At 44.2% G+C, this 22376-nt stretch overlaps 1 protein-coding gene across 6 annotated transcripts in view; it reads left to right on the plus strand.

Annotated features, from left to right (window-relative positions):
• Nucleotides 1-3711: 3711 nt before the first annotated feature.
• The window catches only part of ZC3H7B (zinc finger CCCH-type containing 7B), a 47294-nt gene continuing 28629 nt past the window's right edge, over nucleotides 3712-22376 (plus strand). For 2 of the 6 annotated variants that reach the window (XM_063154612.1, XM_063154614.1), the window contains exons 1-8: nucleotides 3712-4053; nucleotides 10196-10256; nucleotides 12164-12197; nucleotides 12581-12778; nucleotides 13630-13788; nucleotides 16394-16474; nucleotides 17906-17965; nucleotides 19321-19363. In XM_063154612.1, coding sequence (XP_063010682.1) covers nucleotides 10204-10256; nucleotides 12164-12197; nucleotides 12581-12778; nucleotides 13630-13788; nucleotides 16394-16474; nucleotides 17906-17965; nucleotides 19321-19363 — 628 coding nt within the window. In that variant the 5' untranslated portion in view covers nucleotides 3712-4053; nucleotides 10196-10203. The remainder of the gene's footprint in view (nucleotides 4054-10195; nucleotides 10257-12163; nucleotides 12198-12580; nucleotides 12779-13629; nucleotides 13789-16393; nucleotides 16475-17905; nucleotides 17966-19320; nucleotides 19364-22376) is intronic. The other 4 variants (XM_063154615.1, XM_063154617.1, XM_063154613.1 and 1 more) reach the window with 2 other exon arrangements.

The raw sequence follows: 22376 nt of genomic DNA on the forward strand, positions 1-22376 counted from the left end.
GAGGCGGAGGATTTGAACGCCGGCAGTTCTGCTCCCCGCTCCGGGATTGGCTGCTGCCTCGTGACGTCACGGGACGCACTCCAGCGCCGCGCCGCAGCCGATGTCGCCACGCCGGGCGTGGGCGGGGCTGCGGGGGCGCGCTCGGCGACGGCCGCGGGGCACGCCGGGAGCTGTAGTCCTGCCCCCGGGCGCGGCAGGGGCCTGGGCGGGCTGTGCGGGGCCGGGCCACGCTCACAACCCTCGTTCGCGGAAGGGTCGCTGGGAGAGTTCCCGCAAGCCCGCAGGAGGGACATGAGCACCTTCTGATGTGAAACCTCGCCTAGATAATGTCCCTGGGGCCTCCTGTTCATGCTCGCATGTTACTGAGACCGTTCTGCTGAAGAATACATTTCACAGAATCACAGAATCTGTTAGCTTGGAAAAGATCTCTGAGATCATCAAGTCCAACCTATGACCAAACAATGCCTTATCAAATAGATAATGACACTAAGTGCCACATCCAGTCTTAAACACCTCCATGGACGATGACAACACCACCTCCCTGGACAGCCTGTCCTGATACCCAATCACCCTTTCTGCGACTGAATTCTTCCTAATGGGCAACCTAAACCTCCTCTGGCACAGCATACGACTATGTCCTCTCATCTGTCGCTTTCACCCTTGAGTGCAAAGTCATTCCTGCTTCAGGATGGGAAAAAGCCTTGGTTTGCGTGCATGTTGTGCAGGACATTTTCTTCCTGAGTATAGAAACAAAAGTACATGGGACGAGGCAGGGTGAGCTGTGCACAGACCTGCCTGCTACTGCAGTGGGTTTGCACAGCACCTCTGTCCCTTCTCTGCAACCTGCAACCTACAGGCACCAATGTAAGTGGCATTTCAGGCGGCAGATACCTGGAGAGATTGCTGTTGAGGAGGGCCAGAGGTAGGATTTATTCTGCTGTTTAGTCCCAAAACATTGTAAGAGGCATTTTTCAGTCTCTTACAAATTTCCCAACGGTGGTTTTAATAAGCAACAGCAAATGCTTATATGGACCCAAGAAAAGAATGTCAGTAGTTGATGGTGCTGGGTGACCAGCCTCATAAATAGTAAGACAAGTTTCTTTTGCAACTGAAGAAAATTAAGAACCACTTAGACACTAGACTGGCTGTATGTTAGAAGCATAAAGTTGCCAGAATACATACAGCTGATGAGGAACTAAATGAGTGTGATCTCGAGAAGGAGCCTGAACCTGGAGAATATAAGCAAGAAATTTGGCACTGGATATTACTTCTTCACAATTTTTAGTAAAACAGGATCTTATCAAATACATTGGATTCCCCTCCCTGTCATTCTCCCAAATACTGGTTTTGCCAGAGGGGCAGGAATAAAGGCATTGACTCTAGGTGCAGCTATATTGGATCGTAGGTGTACCATGCCACTGTAGGATAGATCCATATATTCATTCTTCCTAAAAAATAGCTTTACAAATCAAAGCAACTTCTATGACATTGTATGTGGTTTGTAGCAGGGATTTGCAGTGTTTGACTCTTGCTGACTACCTACACATGAGACTAAGACCTCAATAACAGCACTTGCAACCTGTGAAAATCTTCATTTTAACGGCTAAGGAAAGATTTTACTTCATGAGAGGAGTGGTGCATGCCCCATGATCTTGCAGGACACCTCTCCGTCTTACAGACAAAGGAAATTGGGATGGAGAAAAGCATAACTTGACTTTCAATTGAGAAATGCAGTCCTGGAAATGAATGCTCTTAAATTAAAAGCTAGTGTTTATTCCAGCATAACTCTTGATTGTGTGTACATTTTGGTTTTGTTCCTCTTTTTTCTCATCTCCTCTTAACCTTTCTTCTCATCCAGCAGTGATGTCTTTTCCTTTCACAGGTGCTGCAGGGTTGGAGGTGTCCTGGGCTCTGTGACTCATTTAGTGATGGCTCTGTAGGGCTGCCCTCCCACTGTCTGGCATATCTGCTCTCCCTGTGTTTGCTTTCTGCCTCCAGACCTGCTCCACCTTTCTTCTGCCGAAAACCACTCCATCAGTAGGGTTTGTCATTTAATGTACATTTTACCCTGCAGCTTCTGCACCAGAGGCCCAGCTTAGTTTAGGTTCTAGACATTGTCACTGTGTCACCACCTTAAATTAAGAAATAACAAATCTTCTGAAGAGTTAATGAAAATAAACATTATCCATAGATAGTAGCAATCTTTGGATCAAAACCAATACCTAAAAATGTGCATTGTAATAAAATATTGTGAAGAGCATTAGATAAAGCTCTTCAGTGTCATAAGGTACACTATACAAGTCACAGCCTGTATTTCATAAATTATCAGTTTAATGTGTTGGCAATGCTGTCAGAAGCCAATCCTACCCAGTATAATAAAGTCTTTTCTTTTCTGATCAATGCATTTTAAATATCAAGCAAGGCTAGTATACTTCAGATGTTCCTTCTACCTGCCTTTGAATCTTGGCAGAGTACACTGTTGCAAAGCACAAGCTGACATTCTTGTGGGTCACTGTAAATAGAGAAGTGAGACACTCAGGAGTAAACATGTCACTGATTAGATTGGAAAAAAGCTGGTAATTTAAGCCAGTGTCAGTCTGGAAATTATTAATCTAAGGATAGACAGAATCCTTTGGGGAGGGGGAAACTATTCTACCAGGGAGGCTGTAGGAGCATAAAACTCCTTGCAGAGGGTTATTTGAAGTTAGCGGAGCTGGGTGGGGACGGGTGACCCCCCAGCTAAGGTGGTCTGTGCATCTGGATCTTCACAACCCATGGTAGAACAGGTCCCACTCAGCCTCCCTTTCCACCAGCAGTTCTCTTCCTGGAGCTCTGCTAGCATGGACTGCTTGGAGATTCAGTCCACTTTCGGAAAATATTGAGGGATTTGGGATGAAAACAAGCAAAAAATCCAATTCAAAAAAGTGTCTAAACTCATGTGTGTATGCATAAACATAAAAAAATGTATGCATCCACATAGATATAATAAATATGTTGATTTTATATTACCCAATCATATAAAATTTAATATTAATATGGTTTATTAATGCTGCATATATGCATCTACATCTATATAACATATATTGTACAATCTACGTGTGTGTATATATATAAAATATATGTAGATTATATAATATCCAGGCATATAAAATATAATATTAATTGAGATTTAATTTTTTTGTTTGTTTTATTTTTGTGTTTAGTTTGGTTTTGTTGTTGTTGTTTTGTTTTTGGTTTTGGTTTTTTTTTGTTTTGTTTTTGTTTAGTTGTTGTTTTGGTTTTCTTTCTTTTTTCTTTTTTTAATGCATATTCCCTTCCACCCAAAGATTTATGTTTTCAGATTATTTTATTTACAGGGCACCCCCTCAGCAGTGCAGGGTGGAGTAAGGAAGGTCTGGCTGGAGCAGATTATTGCCCGGCCATCAGCGATGGCCCTGGCCCCCGTCCAGCAAACAGAAATGGGTGGGCACAAGGGTCACTGCTTCACGGATGTGAAAATCCCGGGGGGGGTCTCACAATTCCTCCCCGCGTTCGTATGCATGCATTCCCTCTGCAGAGGCAGCTTTGCTTTCTCTTGGGGTATATTTTTTTGTATCAGCAAAAACAACCAGGAAGAAAAAAAATGTTTCATTAAAATTAGAACGGAGAATCGACTGCTGAAGCGCTTGATTTTTTAGTTTTTGTTTTTAAAGCCTAATTCACCTTAAAGAATCTCAAAAGCAGCCTCAAGGGAAAGATCTGTGAATTTTTGTAATGGAAAGCGGTAGCCTCTAGGGCCCAGAGGATATGCAGGGAGGCATTTTCTCCTGCTGGTGCAGCTGAGAGCCAGCGAGAGAGAGCGAGACCTGGAAATGAAAGTAAAGAGATCAGGAGGCACATGGAGGGAGCTGCAGGGGCAGCCGATCCAGAAGCAGAATGCTGCCTTCTATAATTAAATAGCACTTACTATTATTATTACTTCTAGTAATAATACATTAATAATATCTCTAGTAATATAATACCATTTATCAAGGAAAGTTTATGCCTAGTGTGGGAGGGAAAACCCGAGGAGAGGTGAGTTATTTATTATTATTTTGGGGGGATTATTTTTGTCTTAAATCAATTCTCTGTGTGTTTGTGTATGTAGAAAGGGGTGGACTTGAGTAACAAGAAATTCTGGATGTTGCTTCATTAGAAAGTAAAGGTTTCAGATAGTAGCTGCATAGATGAAAGGTTGTGTAATTGGAAATGTAAAGAAAATGTGATGAAAAATAATACGGGTGAGATTTTGAAGCTAAACCCTCTTCCGCCAAAAATGTGGGGTTTGCAAAAAAAAAATATTGTCAAAGATCCTAATCCCACCCCCTGGAAAAAAATGTAGTAGTCTAAAATTGCATAGCTAGGGGGAAAGACCCTGGGTTTACGTGGAAAACTTAGTATTAATCGCGTTTGTGCCTGTTTGTGTTTTGTACGTTCGGGATGTGTATTCTGGTCTGTATTTAGGCTGCAGTTTCCCCCTCTTGTTTGGTCCAAACCCCATGAAACGGCAGAGAAGCCCATTTGGAATTGCTTTTTAGATGGACCTTCCGTGGGGTCTCCTAAAGTTTATCAAATAAGAAGACTGTGCTTTTTTGGGTTTTGTTTTGTTTGTTTTGGTTTTAATTCTTTAATGTTTTAGACAGTTTCCGGGTGGCAGGGGACGTTATGTGTTGGATTTTGGTGTTTTTTTTTTCCTCTTAAAGCTGTCTCCCAGACTCTTGGAGACGCGTGATTTTTATCTAAGTGGATGGGGGGTGGGGAAGGAGGAAGAGTATGTTTTGGTTTGTTTTCCTTTTCCCGGGGAAACATGGATGTCTTCTGCCCTGGGAGACCCCTCCCAGCAGGTCTGCAGTGTTGGAGTGCCGGGGTGCCGGCGTTCGGCAGAGTCGCGGGGGTGCGGGAGGCGCCGCCGGCCCCTCTCCGCTCCAGCGGCCGAGGTGGCGCCTCTCCCGGCTGCGGCCTCTACGCAAGGCCGGGGACCCGCGGCCTAGTGCGGGCAGCGGGGGGAGGGAGCGAGCCAGGGCTCCCGCGCCATCCGTGTGGGAACCAGCCCCCGGATTTAGTTTTTCAAATGAGGCACAGGAATGCGAGCTGGGTGGGCAGAAACCCAAGAGCAAGTGGCTTAGGGATAGGCAGCATTAGCCCACAGCTCTCTCTTTGCTCCTTGGCTGCGCTGCGGTGGGGACAGGAGGAAGGGTGGCCTGTGGTACATGAAGGTGTTATGTGTGGAGTGGTTATGTGTGGAGCTACTATGGAAGGGCTATGTGTGGAACACAAGGCTGAAGGGGCTGGAAAGTGAGGTAATGGGGGTTGATGTGGTCAGTTGAGGCTTTAGCCCCCACTACCATCCCCCTCTCAGGGAAACTTAAGAGTCACAGCTTTTATTTTCACTGGGGGGTGAGCTGGTTGTTGCTACCTTGCTTTGCATTCAGCAGTGAATATTGCTGGGTGCAGCTGGTGACACCCCAGCGACCCCAGTGATGCTGCAAAGCAGGTGTGGCACTAGTGGGGTGCTGGGATGTGAGATGGTGGCCATGGAAGTTCCTTGGGGCGGCGGGTGTGGGGAGGGACACAGGAGTCTGCCCTGGCGGGCACCGCACAGTGGTGGGGAATCCAAGAGCGATTGGCTGAGAGAAGTAGTGAAACCCAGGGAGTGGGACATGGCAGAAGGCAGCTGCAGGAGTGAGCAAGAGCCCAAGTTTGTAGTGGGTTCTGCAGTTTGTCCTTTACTTGATGTGTGCCCAGTTAGCTATTGTGCCGTACCACTAAGGTGGCCAAACTTCAGGCAGTGAAAGACTCCCATGTTTCAGACCAGTGTATCCTGGAGCCTTTTTCCTGGGCAGCTCCAGTGTCAGCTCTGCAACCTGCAACTTGCATCTGAGTGTGCTTATTTCTAGCTGAAATGTTACAGTCAATGCCTGGAAGTCAATCAAGTGTCAGCTCATTGCCATCTTATAATACAGTGTGAAAAACTTTGCCCAAATTCAGTTCTGACAGGGTTATGAATAAGGGCTGTGTCCTTGATAAGATGAATTCAAGTCTTTCCGTTCATCTCATGTTTCTACCATCTACCCATCTAGATAGCCACCCAATTTGTGATTCAGTCAACCCAGTTTACTGCCTCATGCTTCCTTCTTAAGGCAAGAAAACTGTTTTGCCTCTCTGTAGCATTATATTCCTCTCTGGCAAATGGTTTGTAATTTATTGATAAACTGTGAATAAAGTTTTCTCTCGATGCTGGACCTCTATCCAGGGAGGATAAATGTCTCTGGACTGAAAGGATGAGAGTTTTGTAATGGAGATATAAATACTCGGTATTTGAATTTTGCTGGTGATTTGAGTGGACAAGTCTGGACAGAGAGATTTGGTGGGGGAGAGAAAAGGGATCCTTATATACAGTGCTTCATCAAATGTTTTCTACTGTGTTTCTAAAATTATTTAAAAGCTCAAGAAAACAAAAGCTAAACAAGCTTTGCACTTAAAATTAATTATGCAGTAGCTGTGGTATAGTGTGCAGCAGAACTGAAGTGTTGCTCATGTGGGTGGCTCACTGTGTGTTGGGTTTGCTGGTGTAAGAAGTGCATGGCTTGGTCTGAGTGTTAAATGCAACACAGTGAAGAGGCTGGAATGATGGGAAAGACAGAAGTGACTGGGTTTGCTGGTGAGGTAGTGGAGGAGGAGGTGTGAGGAGCAAGAAGAGGAGTCGGATTGGCAGCCTCCTGCAGTGGTTGGGGCAGGTAGGACAGATGAAGGATCTGCCACACGTGAAGGAGATTGTTGGTATGGAGTCACATTGAAGGGGAAAGAAAGGTAGTTGTTCCTGAGAGATGTGCAAGAAGTTGTTGGGTAGCAGCACATGGTGAGTGCTTTGAAGGTGCTGCCATGAGGGGATGAGTCTTATGTGCAAAGTCATGACTTAAGCCTGGAGGTGTGACAGACCTGTAGCAGAGAAAGCTGGTCACCCACTTGCAGGGAGGGAGGAATGTGGGGCAGTACCAGGGAGCAGCAGTCTAGAGTGGAGATCAGGACTGTGGTTTATGTTTAAAGAAGGCAATGGAGGGTTTTGGGTTGAAGAACGTTCACTCTGAAGATAAGCGTCAAACTGCAGAGCACCAACAGCATGCAGGGCACAGAAGGTTGTCTTTTACCACGGTTTTATAACAAGGAGCAAACTGTAGCTGTGTATTGTGGAACTTACAGAGATGCAGTAGGCTGGTCAGCCATCCAGGTGAAACAAGGGTGGGGATATTCATGCTAGATGCAGTGGCAGTAGTGACGAGGAGAGGAAAAAACAGAAAGGGAGCTTCAGGATGCAAGAAGAGTTGGGTAACTCTAGAAAGGAGACATTCTGTAGCCATTCCCAGTAGTCCTTTGGCTGCACTCCAGGTTTGGGTCAGTAACTTTTGAATGCCCTTCTCTCTGGGCAAGCAACAGTAATCAGTTCTCACTGTAACACAGACTCACATTGTGCTGTGTAGGATGTTTTAGCAGTGGGGTCAGGGTAGCTGTGAGAACAGGTATGGATCTCCTCTCCTTGCAGAGTGTTTTAAAGGCTGAGCTCAGAAACAGAAGTAGACCATGTGTATTGAAAGTTTTTTAAGGTGGTGATGTGTTTTGTGGATATACACAGTTGTAAAGGTGTGCCTGGCATCTTTGGAATGCAGCCATTGCCTTGGTGGTGACCAGCCAGTGTTCAGCTGCCCTCCTCAGGTCGCCAATAATCTCCCTTTTAATCAGATCTGTGGGCTTCTGCTTCACTTCCCTGACTTAGGTTCCCTCCAGCATGACTCAGGGAGCAGCAAGAACAGGGCTGCACCTCCAGGCAGGACAAATGAGTAGCAGCAGAAGGTGATGGCAGTGACCAGCAATGCCCTCACTCACAGGCTACAGTCCCACCACACGTGAACAGTGTAGGCAGAACTAGATGCCAATAGGAGTGGTGCATCAACAGTCCCAAAGAAGATGAGGTGGTGAATCTAGTCCAGGTCCACTCAGTGAGTCCAGTGGTAGGAGATGGTGCCAGAGACAGACTGGAGACAAGCTGCCTGCAATGAAGGTCTGAGATTTGTCCCAGAGGTAGACCTGAGGACTAGTTCACCTACAGCATGGCTCAGACAAGGCAGGACCTGGACCTGCACTGAAATGGAGCTTCTAGACTATGAACAGAGGGCCATAGGTGGGGGTCCAAGGTGTGGCTGTTTGGAATGCTTCAAGACTTTTAGTGTATTTAGCTAGAAATTCTTCCTCCCTTTGCTCTCCCCATGAGCCTTTGAGAGGGTCCATTTGACTCTTTTCTTCTCCCCCAGAGTTTCTCTCTTGTCATTTCTTGTGGAGGCCCTTTCCTCACTCTTGTCTCAGATGGCCCTGCAGTGATCTGGGGTGGCTCTGTCCTTTCATGTCTTTCACTGCTGCCTTTGTGGAAATGGCTCCTCTTCCACTTCTCTGTTCTCTCTTTCTTCCTCTGTCTTTGCAGAATTTCACACAGGGAGAAAAAAATAAATTAATTATCTCTCTCTTTGTCTACCTCTCAAGCCTGTCTGCCTGTATCGTTAGTGATCATATTAACCTCACAATCTCCTTGTTAAATTTCCTTCTTTCTTCCTGATTGCTCATTATCCAGGCTATTTATGAATCAATGCAGGCCTTCTGTTGATGTTGTACTGAAGTGTATCAGCTCTTCTCCATCACTTCTGTTTAAAAGCTTTTGTAGAGATGCTGATCATCCCTCACCTTGGCTATTGGCTTTCCCTTTCTTGCTGCACTGCCCATCCTGTTCCAAGTTCAGCTGCTTAAAGTCTCCTACCTGCTGCTTGAGCCAGGTTGCTCCCAAATTTACTGTCTGATGACTTAGAAACTGCAAAGTATCACTTTCAAGTTCTTGCTTCCTTCTGCTGCCACTTCCTCTCACTCCAGTCTTTCCTGCTTCCCCCCACTCTTCTTGTTGGTAAAGGGCAGTTCAGTTCTACATTTTGCATGGCACAGAGCACAATCAGCTAAGGGCTTGCTGGGTTGTCAGAATTGATTCTTATACCTTAAGATTCTTGTACCTTAAATGCCCCTTCAACCTGTGTCATTGATACTGCAAGATATCTTAGAATGATAGAGACGGTCTTAATGTAGGAGCTGGATGATAATCCTCTCCAAGCTGTTGTAGTGTAGAGGTGGAGAAATTACTTTAGTATCTTCTTAGAGGCGGTCCTGGGTTGGGAAGGTATAAGGTCTTCATCTCCATCTCATTTCAGTGTTTCTGTACTTGCTGCCTTTGTCCCCAAGTTCCTGTTCCTCAAATGCTGAGCATTATTTGTGGTCACAGCTGGTTGATGAGAAATTTGCTGTCATCAGCAGCTCAGTTTTACCACAAAGTGCCATCCTTTCTTGCCTTCATTATTCTTTTCTTGTGCTACAGGCCCGTGTACCTTGGAGAAAGGTCACTGGGGAACCATTCCAAGATTTACTTCCAAACTGCAGAGGATGAAGTGCAGATAACTCTTGAGCCTTCATAAGGGTGATGCCCACCCCAGTTTAAAGCACTGCAGGATAGGGCTCTGTTCCCTCTCCAAAGTGTTCCCCAGTCTGTGCTGCTCTTGCCTGTTGATTTTCAGCATGAAATCCCCATTGCATGCATTCAGTGCTGTGCTTTTATGTGGACCACAGCAAGCAATTTCATCTCCCTTTGTGCTGTACCTCCATAAACCTTATGTAGATAAAGTATATTTCATATGCTGTGCAGTAAACTAGTTTAAATCTGTCCCAGATAAATAGTGGTCAGAATTGTGTATCATGGGAGGGTCTAAGCACAAATTCCTGAAATGACTGCCAGTGCAGGCAAAGATGGTATTTGGTTTCTTCCCTTTCCTAGAAGGCAGTCATGATAACAGTTGGTTCCCATTGCTTTATTTACTGGCAGCCTAAGCAGAGAGCTCAAATTGAAGTAATTCCTCTTTGCCCCTGCATCCTGTCAGTGGCATGTGAGAAAAAGCAGATACTTGGTAGCGAGCTGCTTGCCGTGCTGTATCTGCAGTGTGGATAAATCATGAGCTTTGCTGTTCAGGGCATCAGGTCTGGAACATTTTGTTAGTAGTAAATTCAGGCACAAACAAAATACTTTGCTGTTTAATTGCCAGCAAGACCTAAAATGACTCACTTTGTGTTGTTTCTTTTTCTTCTTCCTCCACAGCAACCATAATGGAGAGGCAGAAGAGAAAACAAGAAATAGAGAAAGGACTACAGTTCATTCAGTAAGTGGACAACCTCAGGGTTCCCCGTGGATTTGGAGGTGGTCATCTTTCTGTTGAGGATTGCAGGAACTGAGTTTTTCCCATTCACTGCTTTGGGTTTGTTGCATGGGAAAGAAATGCTGTCCTGAGGATTTTGACTGTGATTTTTTTCAGGGTGTTTCTTGTCCTGTTAACTTAAAATTCTGTAATTTTAATTTCCTTTGGTTTTGCCCTCCACTGCAGTTCCAGGATTATCTTTACAGTCAGCATAATGCTAATAGTACTTGGATCTTCTACATCATCTTCAGCATGAAGATCTCAAAGTGCTCTCTTAACAAGGCTGTCCCACCTTTGTTAGGAAGGGAGATAGTGTTTCAGCTCTACAGGTGGGGACACAAGGTACATAACTTGTTAGGCCCCCCATATAGTGCCTATAGGAAAAATAGATAACCTGGGTTCTTTTACAGTTGCCAACCTGCAATGTAGAGTTTCAGATCACTCCTTTATGAATGTCGTGTGGCCTTCTAGAGCTTGAAGTTGCTCATGTAGTAGTTACAAATCCTAGTACTTCCTTATCAGATACAGTAGTATTTCTCCCTCCCATATTTGACTTAGCAGAGGCCTCAAATTCAGGTCCAGGTTCCATGGTGTAGTAAGTAGTAAGATTGTAATCAGATAGGTTTCAGGTTTTTTTAAGGTCTTCTTTGTGTCCTGCAATTATCATGCCTGAAATCTGTGCCACCAGAATAGGAAAGCCCCTAGATCTTCCATGTTACATATTTGTATCCTGTAATAGGACCATGATATTTTCATCCCAGTCTGAGACTAAATAGGGCTCATAGCCCGGTTTTGGAGAGGTAACAGTGAGATTTATATTGGTAGCACTTACAAAAATGCCCGAGATTCTGGAGAAGAAAATAATTTAGAAATATGAGGTGTAGTTCATGCATCTGGAGCATATCTTGCACTCTGAACCAGGAGCAGTGCCATATGTTGGTTTGTTTTGATGTGAAAGAGGGAGTCCAAATATGTAAGCAGCATGAATATTTCTTACAAAGCCATGACATTTCCTGTAGTTAATTTTAAGGAGTGATTAGGTGAAATCTAAAACATGTTTATTCTGTTACCAGTAAGATCATGTATGCACTGTGGGTGAGAAAAGCTATGAAAGGTGCTGAGGATTCCTCTAGGGCCTATTGATTTGTTCTTGAAGAGAAACAATGAATATATGTGGACCAAGCCTGGATGAATTGGGTAGTCCAATTTGAAGAACAGAACATTTCTCTTAAGTCTTAGTGCTGTTGTAGGGTAGGTGTTATCCTCACAAGCTCTGCCAGCGTTTGTGGTTCAGCCTTGGCCAAGAAAGTCTGGAGGTTCAGAACTGGACTCCTGAACCTGCACTGTTTTCTCCCTTCCTTTTGTGGGGTAGGCCTAAAGGCATGTGGCTAAGTTAAGGCAGAGAAAAGTGATTGCATTTATCTCTGTGTGTGTCTCTGGTCTCACAAAGAATTTGAAGAGGTCTTGGAGTGCCACTCTGGTGCCTCTCATTAGAGCCAGATGCACATAAAATACACTTGTATTCTTCATGGCAGTCTCTCATGGGACTTTATTAAAGATGGGTTTTTTAGGTGACTGTCAGAAGGCACATTACAGAGGATTATGTATGCACAGAAAATAAATGAAAATAAGACTCTTCTAGTCTCAAGTCCCTCTTAGATGTGACCATTGCTTGACACCATTGTGAGTGTCACTGAGCATAATGCTCCCTAACTGTGCTCTCTTTGCCTCAGCTGCCTTTGCAGTGATAAAACGTTAGTAACTTACTGAGATCACCAGCACAGGACTAGAAAAAGGATCTCTTCATCAGACAAAAGCCCTTGTTTGCATAGATGCCTGTTTCATGAGTATTTTCTCTTCTTTTTCTTCAGGTCCACATTACCCCTAAGCCAAGAAGATTATGAGGTAATGGAGATTTTGTTTGTTGAAACTGGGAGCCCTCTGGTTAGCAAGATTTGTTCTGTTGAACAGCCATTAGTTTACATGCCAAAAGTGAAGAATGTGGGATGCTCTGTCACAATTTACCTGTGACTTAAAGTTTTAAGGTTCTGATGATGACAACTTTCAGGGAAAGGAGAAGACACTGAAGTACTCAAGAAGAATGGGAATTTGACTGGATTATTGTCCTCTACCAAAAAACCTGATGTTTTACAGGAGGGTAGGGATGAAGGAGTATCTTAATGGGCAAGCAGTTTGCTAAAAGATACAGAAAGGAATGGGAAATTGGGAAGCCTGTCCTGTCTCTGAATATCCATTTGAGTCTTATTTGTTCTCTCCCTGCTGCCCAGGCCTTTTTGCAGAAGCTGGTGAGAAACTTGTTTGCAGAGGGCAATGATTTGTTCCGAGAGAAGGATTTCAAGCTTTCCCTGGTCCAGTACGTAGAAGGGCTGAATGTGGCAGATTATGCAGCCTCAGATGAGGTGACCATCCCAAAGGAACTCCTCTGCAAGCTCCATGTCAACCGAGCTGCCTGCTACTTTGCCATGGTGAGTGCTTTCCCAGGTCATCCCCAGGAGCCAGGGTTACAGTGCTGTGCAGTTGGAAAAGATGTCATGAGATATTTCAGCTGGTTTTGTCCACTCCCTGTTCAAACACTGGAGGAGACAACAACACACTGAAAAGTCTACATTCTCCTCACAATTGCACTATGTCTTGCAAGACCAGAGGAAGAATGTGAGGAGAGGGGGTCAGGCCTAAGGTTCTAAGAACAATGCAGTTCTGCTCTTCAGTGGTGAGGAGTTACAACTGTCCAGTGTCTTCCAGTGTTGAACAAGTATTTTTCTGGAATACTGTGTATTGTTCTGGAGGCTCTTGCCTCCTCCTTTGAGACACTGGAAGACAGTAGGAAGGCTTTGGGTCTTGAAGGAACTTATGCAGCATACACATGGAAAGGGATTCTGAAATACCAGGCTTTGAAAGGTTGCATGCTTCCATTTTACTCAGGCATGTAGCAGCTTTTCTTCATGGCACAACCCGAGCCAGCCTGTCCTGTTTGTAAGGACACAGAGTCCCTTGAAAATTAGCAAGCAGTCACATAATTAAAGACTTTCAAGTGTAACATGCTCAGGATAGAGGGGGAGACAAGATAAGGTTGCTCAAGCAACCTTAGTTCTGTCATTCCTTGACTTTGAAGTGTTTTGAGTTTTGCAAGATTTAACAAAATGTTCTGTTAATGTAGGTGTGTTTGCACGCTGGTCTGTGCATGAGGTAACATATGTACTTCCACCTGCTGCTTGTATTCCTGCTTTCTGCTGAGAGATAGAACATTTGCATTCACAGAGAAGGACAAGTTAGCCTGCTGTGCCTCAGCTGACTGCAGGTGGTCTGTTCCATGCAGGGGTTGTATGAGAAGGCGCTGGAAGACAGCGAGAAGGCTTTGAGTCTCGACAAGGAGAACATCCGAGCGCTATTCCGGAAGGCCCGTTCCTTAAATGAACTTGGAAGACACAAAGAAGCGTATGAGTGCAACAGCCGATGCTTGCTGTCCCTCCCACATGTAAGTTTTTGACATACAACCCATCTTGGGTTTTGTGGCTCACAATCTTTGTCTCCTCAACATGCTTAGTGTGAGGCAAGAGGATAGTGGAAGGGAAATTTTGTCTGTTCCCAATAACATGCTTGTGCCCAGAAATTCTGTCTCTCTGACTCAAAGTTGTTTGTCCTCACATGTTTCTTCAGGCCTAGTTACCTCTTAGAGATAGTGCCAGCCAAGGACACCAGCTAGTGATAGCAGGTTCATGGTCTGTTTGTGAAGAACAAACCCCTACTCTAACAAAAGGTGAACTTAAGCCATGAGAATGTTTTAATTGGCTGGTTTTTTATCTCTAATAAAAGTGACAAGGATAAATGGGAACTGGAGCTCTGAAAGGAAAACTTGTATGGTTTTCCTGTGTTGGATATAAATGTCTCACATTTCACTTACTGATTGCTAAGGCAAAGTGATCAAGCTTTTTATTTCTTGAGGAACATGCAAAGGTGTCGTTAACATCACATGGCACAGTTATTTTTGTGTTCAGGGGTGTGCAAATTTTTGCATGCAGAGAGGACTGTCTGCATACACTAGGAGCTAAATATTTTCCTGATAGTGTTTTTGAGCATCCTCTTAGGCCAGATATTGATCTGGAAAGCAAACTGTGATTACATGGATTCAAGTGAGCACTTTGCTGATGTTGGTTCTGATCCATCACAGTAATGTTGTTAGAAGAAAAATGCTTCCACCTCAGCAGGAGAAGTTAACTTTCCTTTATTATTAGTGGTATAGAAGCAATATTTGAAAGCCTTGTTAGCAGTTAGTTATTCCTTTTATGCTTGTAAATTCTAGCTTCTTTACTTGGGCAGAACAGGGTGACCAAACCATGTTAAAGATATCCTTTTTGGGGAGTCCCAAGGAATTGTTTTATAAACAAACCTTTGATTAACAAAAGCATCTAGTGTAGGTGTTCTTGTAAAGCTATATTTTACATTGCAGTTGAGTCACTTAATTTATATTTTAACTATATAGTTATGTTTACATAGCTGCCATTATTGTCATTACTTTATCAAACTTCTCTGTGCCAGGAAAGTTCAGCCTAAAAATTTCCATATTGAGTGATCTGTGTTTCCTATTCTAAACAATTCAGCCTTGTAAATTAACAAACATAAATTAACATTGTCTTGTTACCTGCTTAACAGAAATCATAAGCCTTCTCTGCATCAAAGACAATTCATGTTATCCATCATTTCACTCCTGTTTCCATTACCCTCTGGAGCACATGGGTGCTTCCATCTTCGCATTGCTGTAATTGCTGAGAACTTTGTTGTGTTCAGAACAGAGCCTGTCTTAGAACTTCTGATGATAAAGGATGTGCCATTCATTTGGCTGTCTGTCAGAGTAAACTTATTTCTGGGTGCAGACACTCAATGCTGCTAGTTTGCAGAAGTTCTCAGTTTGGTGAAGTTAATACTTCTCTGTGGTACACTTGTGTTTGGTATGGCATGAGGTGTTTTAGAAGAAGAAATAGACAAGCTAGATTTTGTTTTCACCAAGTTCAGTGAAGATAGTGCCAAGTCTAATGTTGAAGGTGTGGGGGAACACAATCAAAAAGTGGCACTCCAGATTGAAGGGAAAAGTTACTGATATGGTGGGCTGGAAGAACCAGAGGCTTCTCAGCCCTTGAAAGTGAAAGGACTCAACCTGCAAGGAGAAGGAGACAGGAAAGACCAGCATGGCAAGTAGAGAGAAGAGGGCAAGCTTCAAGGTTGGACATGAGGGGGGAAATTCTGGGAGGTTAAGGTGAGCTATCACAACAGGTTGGCCAGATGGATACCTTTTTTCTTCTTTGAAAAAACTGTTGAAGTACTCTGATATTTTTGCAAACAGGGAGAGAGAGGAAAACAGAAGGAAACAGTTGCTGGTGATATATAAGTGCAGAAGACTGTGGCAGGTTGTTAGTCTGGGCAGGAAGCCCATGGTGGTGTGTGAGTGGGCATGGACACTGGGCAGGGAGGATGGTAAAATGCTACACAACAGAGAAAGCTCAAGATCTGCTTGACTAAGCTGAGGCAGTTTAGCGGGAGCTGGAGACAGTCAAAATGCCTTCTAGCTAGTAGGTTGAAAACTGAGACTTGGTTTCAGCTTTAAAAACAAACAAGCAAAACAGGCTAGTGGGTACTGTCTGCATATCAAAACTGAGGATTAACTCTGCAGCTAGCAGAGAGGGAAGACCTGCAGGTTCCTTCCCAGGCATGGAGACCTTGTGGAAGCTGTATCAGCTGCCAGCCTTGGCAGCTCCTTCAGCCAACTTGCCCGCAGGACTCCTGAACCCTGTTTTCACAGAGTGGGTGCTTTGTTGGAAGCAGGTACTTGATTCTGATTTTCTGCAGCATTGAATGAGTGTAGGGCAAAACTCCTGGTGCAACTGCGGTATCTTGGCAGGACTAAATGACAAGAATGCTGAAGTCTGTTTGGCTCTCTGAGGCTGTTCTGGAAATTATCTATCTGCTGCTGTCTGAAGTTGAGGCTTGGTGCAGCCCAATGTGCATAACTGCATTCTTCTTTATTTTTTGTTCTGTGTGACAAAAAGGCAAAACTGAAAGTCTCCCATCAATTGTTTTGCCCCCAGGATGAAAGTGTCACACAACTGGGGCAGGAGCTTGCTCAGAAGCTGGGACTGAGGGTTCGAAAAGCATACAAAAGACCTCAGGTATGACTTCTTTTGTCTTAAAGGCTATCCTTTGCTTGTACAAATTTTACTTTTGCAGAAGTGGTAGGTGCTGCTCTGCAGTTACAGACATGTGTACACAACCCTGCAAGCTCTAGCAGGCTGCTGGCAACCCTCCTTGTCCTGACCCTCTGACTCACTTTGCCTTGATCCATTTCTAACCCCAGTGCTGCTCTGTGTCTGCTGCCAGGATGTTTTCTGAGTCCCCAGCTGGTGCTGCAGGAGAAATTTCCAACACAGCAGATGCCTGCTGTGTTTTTGCAGGAGAGGAACGTGTGACCTGATCCCAAAGCAGGTTTTGCATCACAATCCTCTCCCTGTTATGAGATGAGAAGGATGGGATCCTCTGCTTTGGAGGCATGGCTGGTTTTGTAGTGCATTGGGTTCCTGCCCCTTTTCTAGATGTACACTTCTTTGTGGTGGGGGAAAGGCTTGGCTTTGGGAGAGCAATGGGTACACACCTGGTCAGAAGCTAACTGACCCCAGTGACTGGATCTGTTACTTTACAAGGAGGTGCTGTAGGTGTTCAAATGTGTACCCTGGGATGGAGCTAGAGGGCGGTAGGCCACTGCCAGGGATAAAGCTGCTCTCCCATAAGCTGCCTTGGTCACAGATTTTGCTCTCAGGAGCAGAGAACATGAGCTAGTAGTGGAGGCTGATGTTTGTGTTTCCATCCTCAGCCCGAAGCACGGCAGTGTTAAACAAACAGCGTGTTCCATCTGCAGAGGGGCACCTCTGTAGCATGAGGTGGAATGATTGGTGGGAATCTGGTTTGCAGAGAGCTTTTAGGGTAAATCTGGCTGTAACATGTTAATCCTCTCCCCAACAAACCTCACGTGTGATTTGCCTACACTAAGAAAACTCCTTGATCTCATAGCAGCTTTCCACACTCCAAAATGTTTCTGTCTCAAAAAAAGGGAAGTTTATGTGGAAATACTTTTTGTAGCTGTTCACTGTATTGGCCTTGCCACCTTTTTTGCCACTGTCATGTTACTCAGCTGAGATGGGCTTAAACCACCTGTATGTTAGAAATTTGAAAATTAAACACTCTAGAATGCTTTTTATTATTTGAAATTCTGTGATTGGTCTTTTGTGTTGAGTTCCAGCTTTCACTCCAGTGTGGTAATGGCTTCCCAAAGTAATAATTTCTTAATGAAAAGCAAACCCATCTGTTTCTCAAGGAAGTTTTTTGCCTCCTGGTTGTGGGTTGGATGTTCTGAGGTGTACAGAACAATTAATGTCCTTTTTCAGTGTTGACAAACGTGCACTCTTGTGTCACAGTGGAGTAACCTTTCGGGGTGACTTTTATTTTTGGGCAGTGCTTGGAAGGAAACCATATTGTAACCCAGCTTTACCTAGTTCATGAGCATTCACAGGCTGAATTCTGCTCTAAGACCTCTCTCTTCCTTGCAGCAGGAGTTGGAAACATTCTCACTACTCAGTAATGGCACTTCGATCAATTCATCAAACCAGGTAGAGTTTGCATCCTGTGGTTGTTACTGTTTATGGATTGTGCTACTAGAATGCTTTAAAGTTTTATTTACATGCAAATTTATAACTGTCTTTTAAGTTTTAACTGTTTTAATTAGTGTTTTCTGCTCTTAAGAGATATTTCCAAGAAATTAATTTCTTTGGAAACGTTTCAGCAGACATATTTTTTATGTTGGTAATTAGATCACCAGTGATGGTTATTTTTCTTAGTTATTGTGGATGTTTGCTATCTCTTGCATTTTAAATAATTTTTTGTTTTCAAGTTTCGAATATCTAACAACAATGCTAAGTAAAAGTCAGAAAGTGCAACTGCTGAAGAAACATACAGAATTAAATCCTGTGATGTACTGAGTAAGGTACATACACAGTTTATGTATTGTTTGTTTTGTCCTGGGAGACCCAGCTGGGCAGGGCAGTAAGGTAAAATATAAGAAATTTCTGGTTTCCTTGGTCTACCACTGGGCAAGAAAAAGTCCCAACAAGCACTTGCTGTTTTTACAGTCTGTTTGGTATTCCACAATGCTCCTTAAGGCAATTAAACAATAAAACTATAAACATCGTAATTTTGTACAACAAACTACTAAAGAACTACTTTACCTCTCACTGTTCAGTGATTTGGCTTCACATCTTTCTAGGAAGGCCAGTCAACTTTCTTTATTAGTTGCGCCGAGTTTATAAATTCAAAATATTTTCCTTTTATAAGAATTGAAAATAGTGCAAACCCCACTGTAACAGATGCAATATTACAAGACAAATGCTTTACTTGTGCCTTTTTAAGCTTAATCTGAAGGCACATGTACTTACCTCTATTTATGTTTCTGTAAAATATGGACTCAATTTATTCCTTGCCTTGAGCTCCAAGTCAGCAGTTGTCTTGGCAGAAACATTTTCCTGTTTTGAATTTGCTGTAGAAGTTTGTGGTTGTTAGATTGCAAAATATGTGAACTAAGAAGAGGAATGTTGTGTAAGATCGGGCTAATCAGATCTCCCATGCAGTGGGCTGACCAATTGATGTGTCCTGGGACTTGGGACACAGTGTTCTCATCCACACATGAAATACCCTGTTCTATGTATGGAGTTGCTCACATGGTTGGATATTGTGCAGACGTGGTTTTCTTGTAGCAAAAGGATTTGTCGTCTGCTGAAGGCAAACATGAATAGATTCCTTGGATCAATGGCCTCCTAAAGTTTATTGGTTTTACTGTTCCAGCACAGAAAGAGGCCATAAAGGAAAAGAAGGAGTAGTGAAGAGTCCCATATGTAAAGTATGGATGTCTATTTAAAGATTACCTTCTCACCATATTTTTTGTCTCCCTTTTCCTACATCCTCTTTGCAGGCTACTTCCAATGGATTGGGCTCAATAGATGACATTGAAACAGGTAAAGATATCTCCTCAGATATCTTGTGGCTTCAGTATGGTATGTGATCAGGCTGGCAGGCTTGAGAGGTTCATCACCTGCATTTGTGTCTCTTCTGCACACTCCTAACCTTGGTAACTGGGAGAAGGAAAAAGTGGTGCAAAGCAAGAGTGTTTTTCTTGCAAAACCAGCTTTTTGTCCAGGCCCTGTGAGAGACGTGTCTGGGAGTTAAAAGGGTCTGCTGAGGTGCACAGCTCTCTCCAGTTGTGCTTTCTTGAAGCTGCTCTTGGCAAAGCTTCTGAAATTCTGCTCCAAGACAAAACAGTCCAGATAAAGTGAAGTTAAGGTTGTTTTGCTCTGAGTGCATGTGGTCCTCCAAGACATTGAGGTGGAAGAATTGAAAACAAAGGAGTTGGGAGGAACCCAGGGAGAGCCGAGTTCAGGGTTAGGCACCCAGGAGGAGAAGGAAGATTAACAGGGTTGCTTTTCTCATGCTGGGAAACAAGTGACCTTAACTCTGCCCCTGTAGAAAGGCTTGCTACCTTGTGTGCTGGAGCACTGAACTTCTGCCTCTGAGCACATCAGTCTTTGTTCCTTTGTGAAGTAGCTCTGTGTGCGTAAAGGTAAGTGTGAGGACTTAATACCACAAATAGCAATTGCTCTTTTTATAGAAAATTACTAATTTCATGATTAGGATGCTTTGGAAAGCATGTTAGTTCTCTGTTGAATGCCAGTTTAGTATCTGCTTGCTATATGAGATCATGGGACCCAGTTCTGTGAATTAAGGAGAGTTTTCACATTATCTTGCTGTACTAAAATTAACTGGACTCCTCCTACAGACTAACGAATGACTACATCCAGTAAGCTCTTTATCTAATCTGGATTTGGTGTAAGAACAGCATGCCACCTTTACTGCAGATCAGGCAGACAGAACCTTTACTGCTAGGAAATCTTTGTAAAAGTACTGGAATTATGTTATCCAATTGCCTTGAGCATGGTGTGGTACCAGGACAACTGTGGCTGCTGGTACCCTGAGAGTTTCAGATTAGAAGAGCTTTTTTAGCAAGGATTTCTGTGGTTGTTGTTTTGTTTTGTTTTAAAGTGCAGACTCTTGAAGCCTTTTCCTCCATGTTTTGCTTGAAGTTATCTGATTAACTCAGCCCAGTCCTGCAGAGAGATCATGGCTCAGTTCTGGCTCAGTATGGCCATTGGCCAGCTAATGCACCAGGGAACCACTGCTATTTTGGAGAGCAGAGCTAGAAACAGTGCTTTTAAAAGCTCTGTGCTTGCCCCTCGGGGCCAGAGAAGCTACCAGCTGGGGGGGCTTGGTATGAGAGACTTGGTTCATGGGTGTGTATGGACAAGCCCCTTGTTGGCCTTATGACAATAGCGGGGCTGACTGTGATGGCAGGGGCAGAAATCAGCAGGTGTGGGTGTGCCTATGAGCTACTCATCAGAGAAAGCTGTTTTATTCTTTTAAGATGGAGTAAAAGTTAGGGGAATGCAGAGGATGCCTGAGCATTCTGTAAGGAGAGTATGTGAGATGTGGGTATCACAGCTGGTGAGTGAGGTCAGCAGATCTGGTGTCCTTAGGAAAGCAGGAATGGGAAAGGAGAGACAGGGAAAAAAATTGGACAAAGTAGAGTGGGAGGAAGTGGCTGAAGGAATAACAGTGTTTGGGTGGTCAGGGAGAGGGGAGTGGACATCTTCCCTCTTCCACTTGCAAGTAGTGGAACCTGTTGGTCCCTGCTCTTTTCCTTGCCCTTCACATGCATTGATCTGTGGGGGTCTCATGTTATTGTCTGCCTTTTGGTCATGCATTCAGCATTTCTGGGTTTGGGGCCTCTTAGGGTGTGTGAGGGCCTCTTTTCTTTGCTTCCTAGTCTGAGTGGAAAATGCAGGGCCTCATTCATTCCTCAGAGAAGGTCTGAACTGCTGGATCCTTTGGGGCCCTGTCATTGTGCATCCTTTTGCTCCCCGCTGCACGTGTCCCCATCCCTTCCGGCATGTTCTGAACTTCTTGTTGGCCTCTGTAGGGTTCTTGACAGTACTCCAGATTTAAACATCTGAAAAATGGGAAGGCACAAGCCATCCCTTTGTACTGCAGGGAATCTGGCCAAGCTTCCAGCCATGAGAAAAGCTGGATAGCTGGCTCCCTGGTGGCTGGGGGTTCTGCACCAAAGGATGAGATGAGATGAGATGAGATGAGATGAGATGAGATGAGATGAGATGAGATGAGATGAGATGAGATGAGATGAGATGAGAAAGTCATTGCAAAGGGGGCATGGGGTTGGAGCTGAGCCTGATTGGTGGGCAGCTGCAAAACTAAGGACATGCACAGCCTGCGGGAAATGCATTCAGCTGCACACCGAAATCCTGTGTTGGATCCCATAAGGTACAGCATGTGTTTGCCTTCAATGGCATGCCTGAGGATGTGGAGAGGGACCTGTGTCTGTTCCTTGCCACTTCCCCTCCTTCCCTGTCTTTGTCATGGCTCAGCCTCCAGTGCCTTGCACAGTGACCTTTGCTGAAGTCCATCCATGTGGACCATTCACAACAAATACTGGAGGAAAGGTTGCAGAGGTTGGTGCTGTGCTCCAGGTGAGGTTAGAGATAAGGGGGTATGCCTGTGTTTGTCATCTCTGCTGTTGTTTTGTTCAGGACTTGGGGGTTTGCTGGAATTGCTAATTTGCTGAGCTCTCTGAGAAGAAGCTCTCAGTTTGCAGCCAGTAACAGGGCTCACTCGCCTGGTGCCTGATGCAGAGGGATGGCCAAGTTCTTATGGAGGCTGAGTGAACAGACCTGCTACAGACAGGATGCAGCATTTCTTGCTGGATCAAGTTTTGTGTCTCTGAAGCTTGTCTAGTTTCTTTCCCAATTTTATCAGTGTTTCTAATAAAAGCTATTGTCTCTCCTTCCAAACTTTGACTTGCTTTTATAGCCTTACTCTGTTGCAGTTACAGTGCAGCCAATGGAATATTGATGAAGAAAGTAGCACCTTTGTCTTACTTCTTTTCTTTTATTCCAGGACATC

This window comes from Melospiza melodia, chromosome 4 (assembly GCF_035770615.1).
Source record: "Melospiza melodia melodia isolate bMelMel2 chromosome 4, bMelMel2.pri, whole genome shotgun sequence".
Classification (NCBI taxonomy): domain Eukaryota; kingdom Metazoa; phylum Chordata; class Aves; order Passeriformes; family Passerellidae; genus Melospiza; species Melospiza melodia.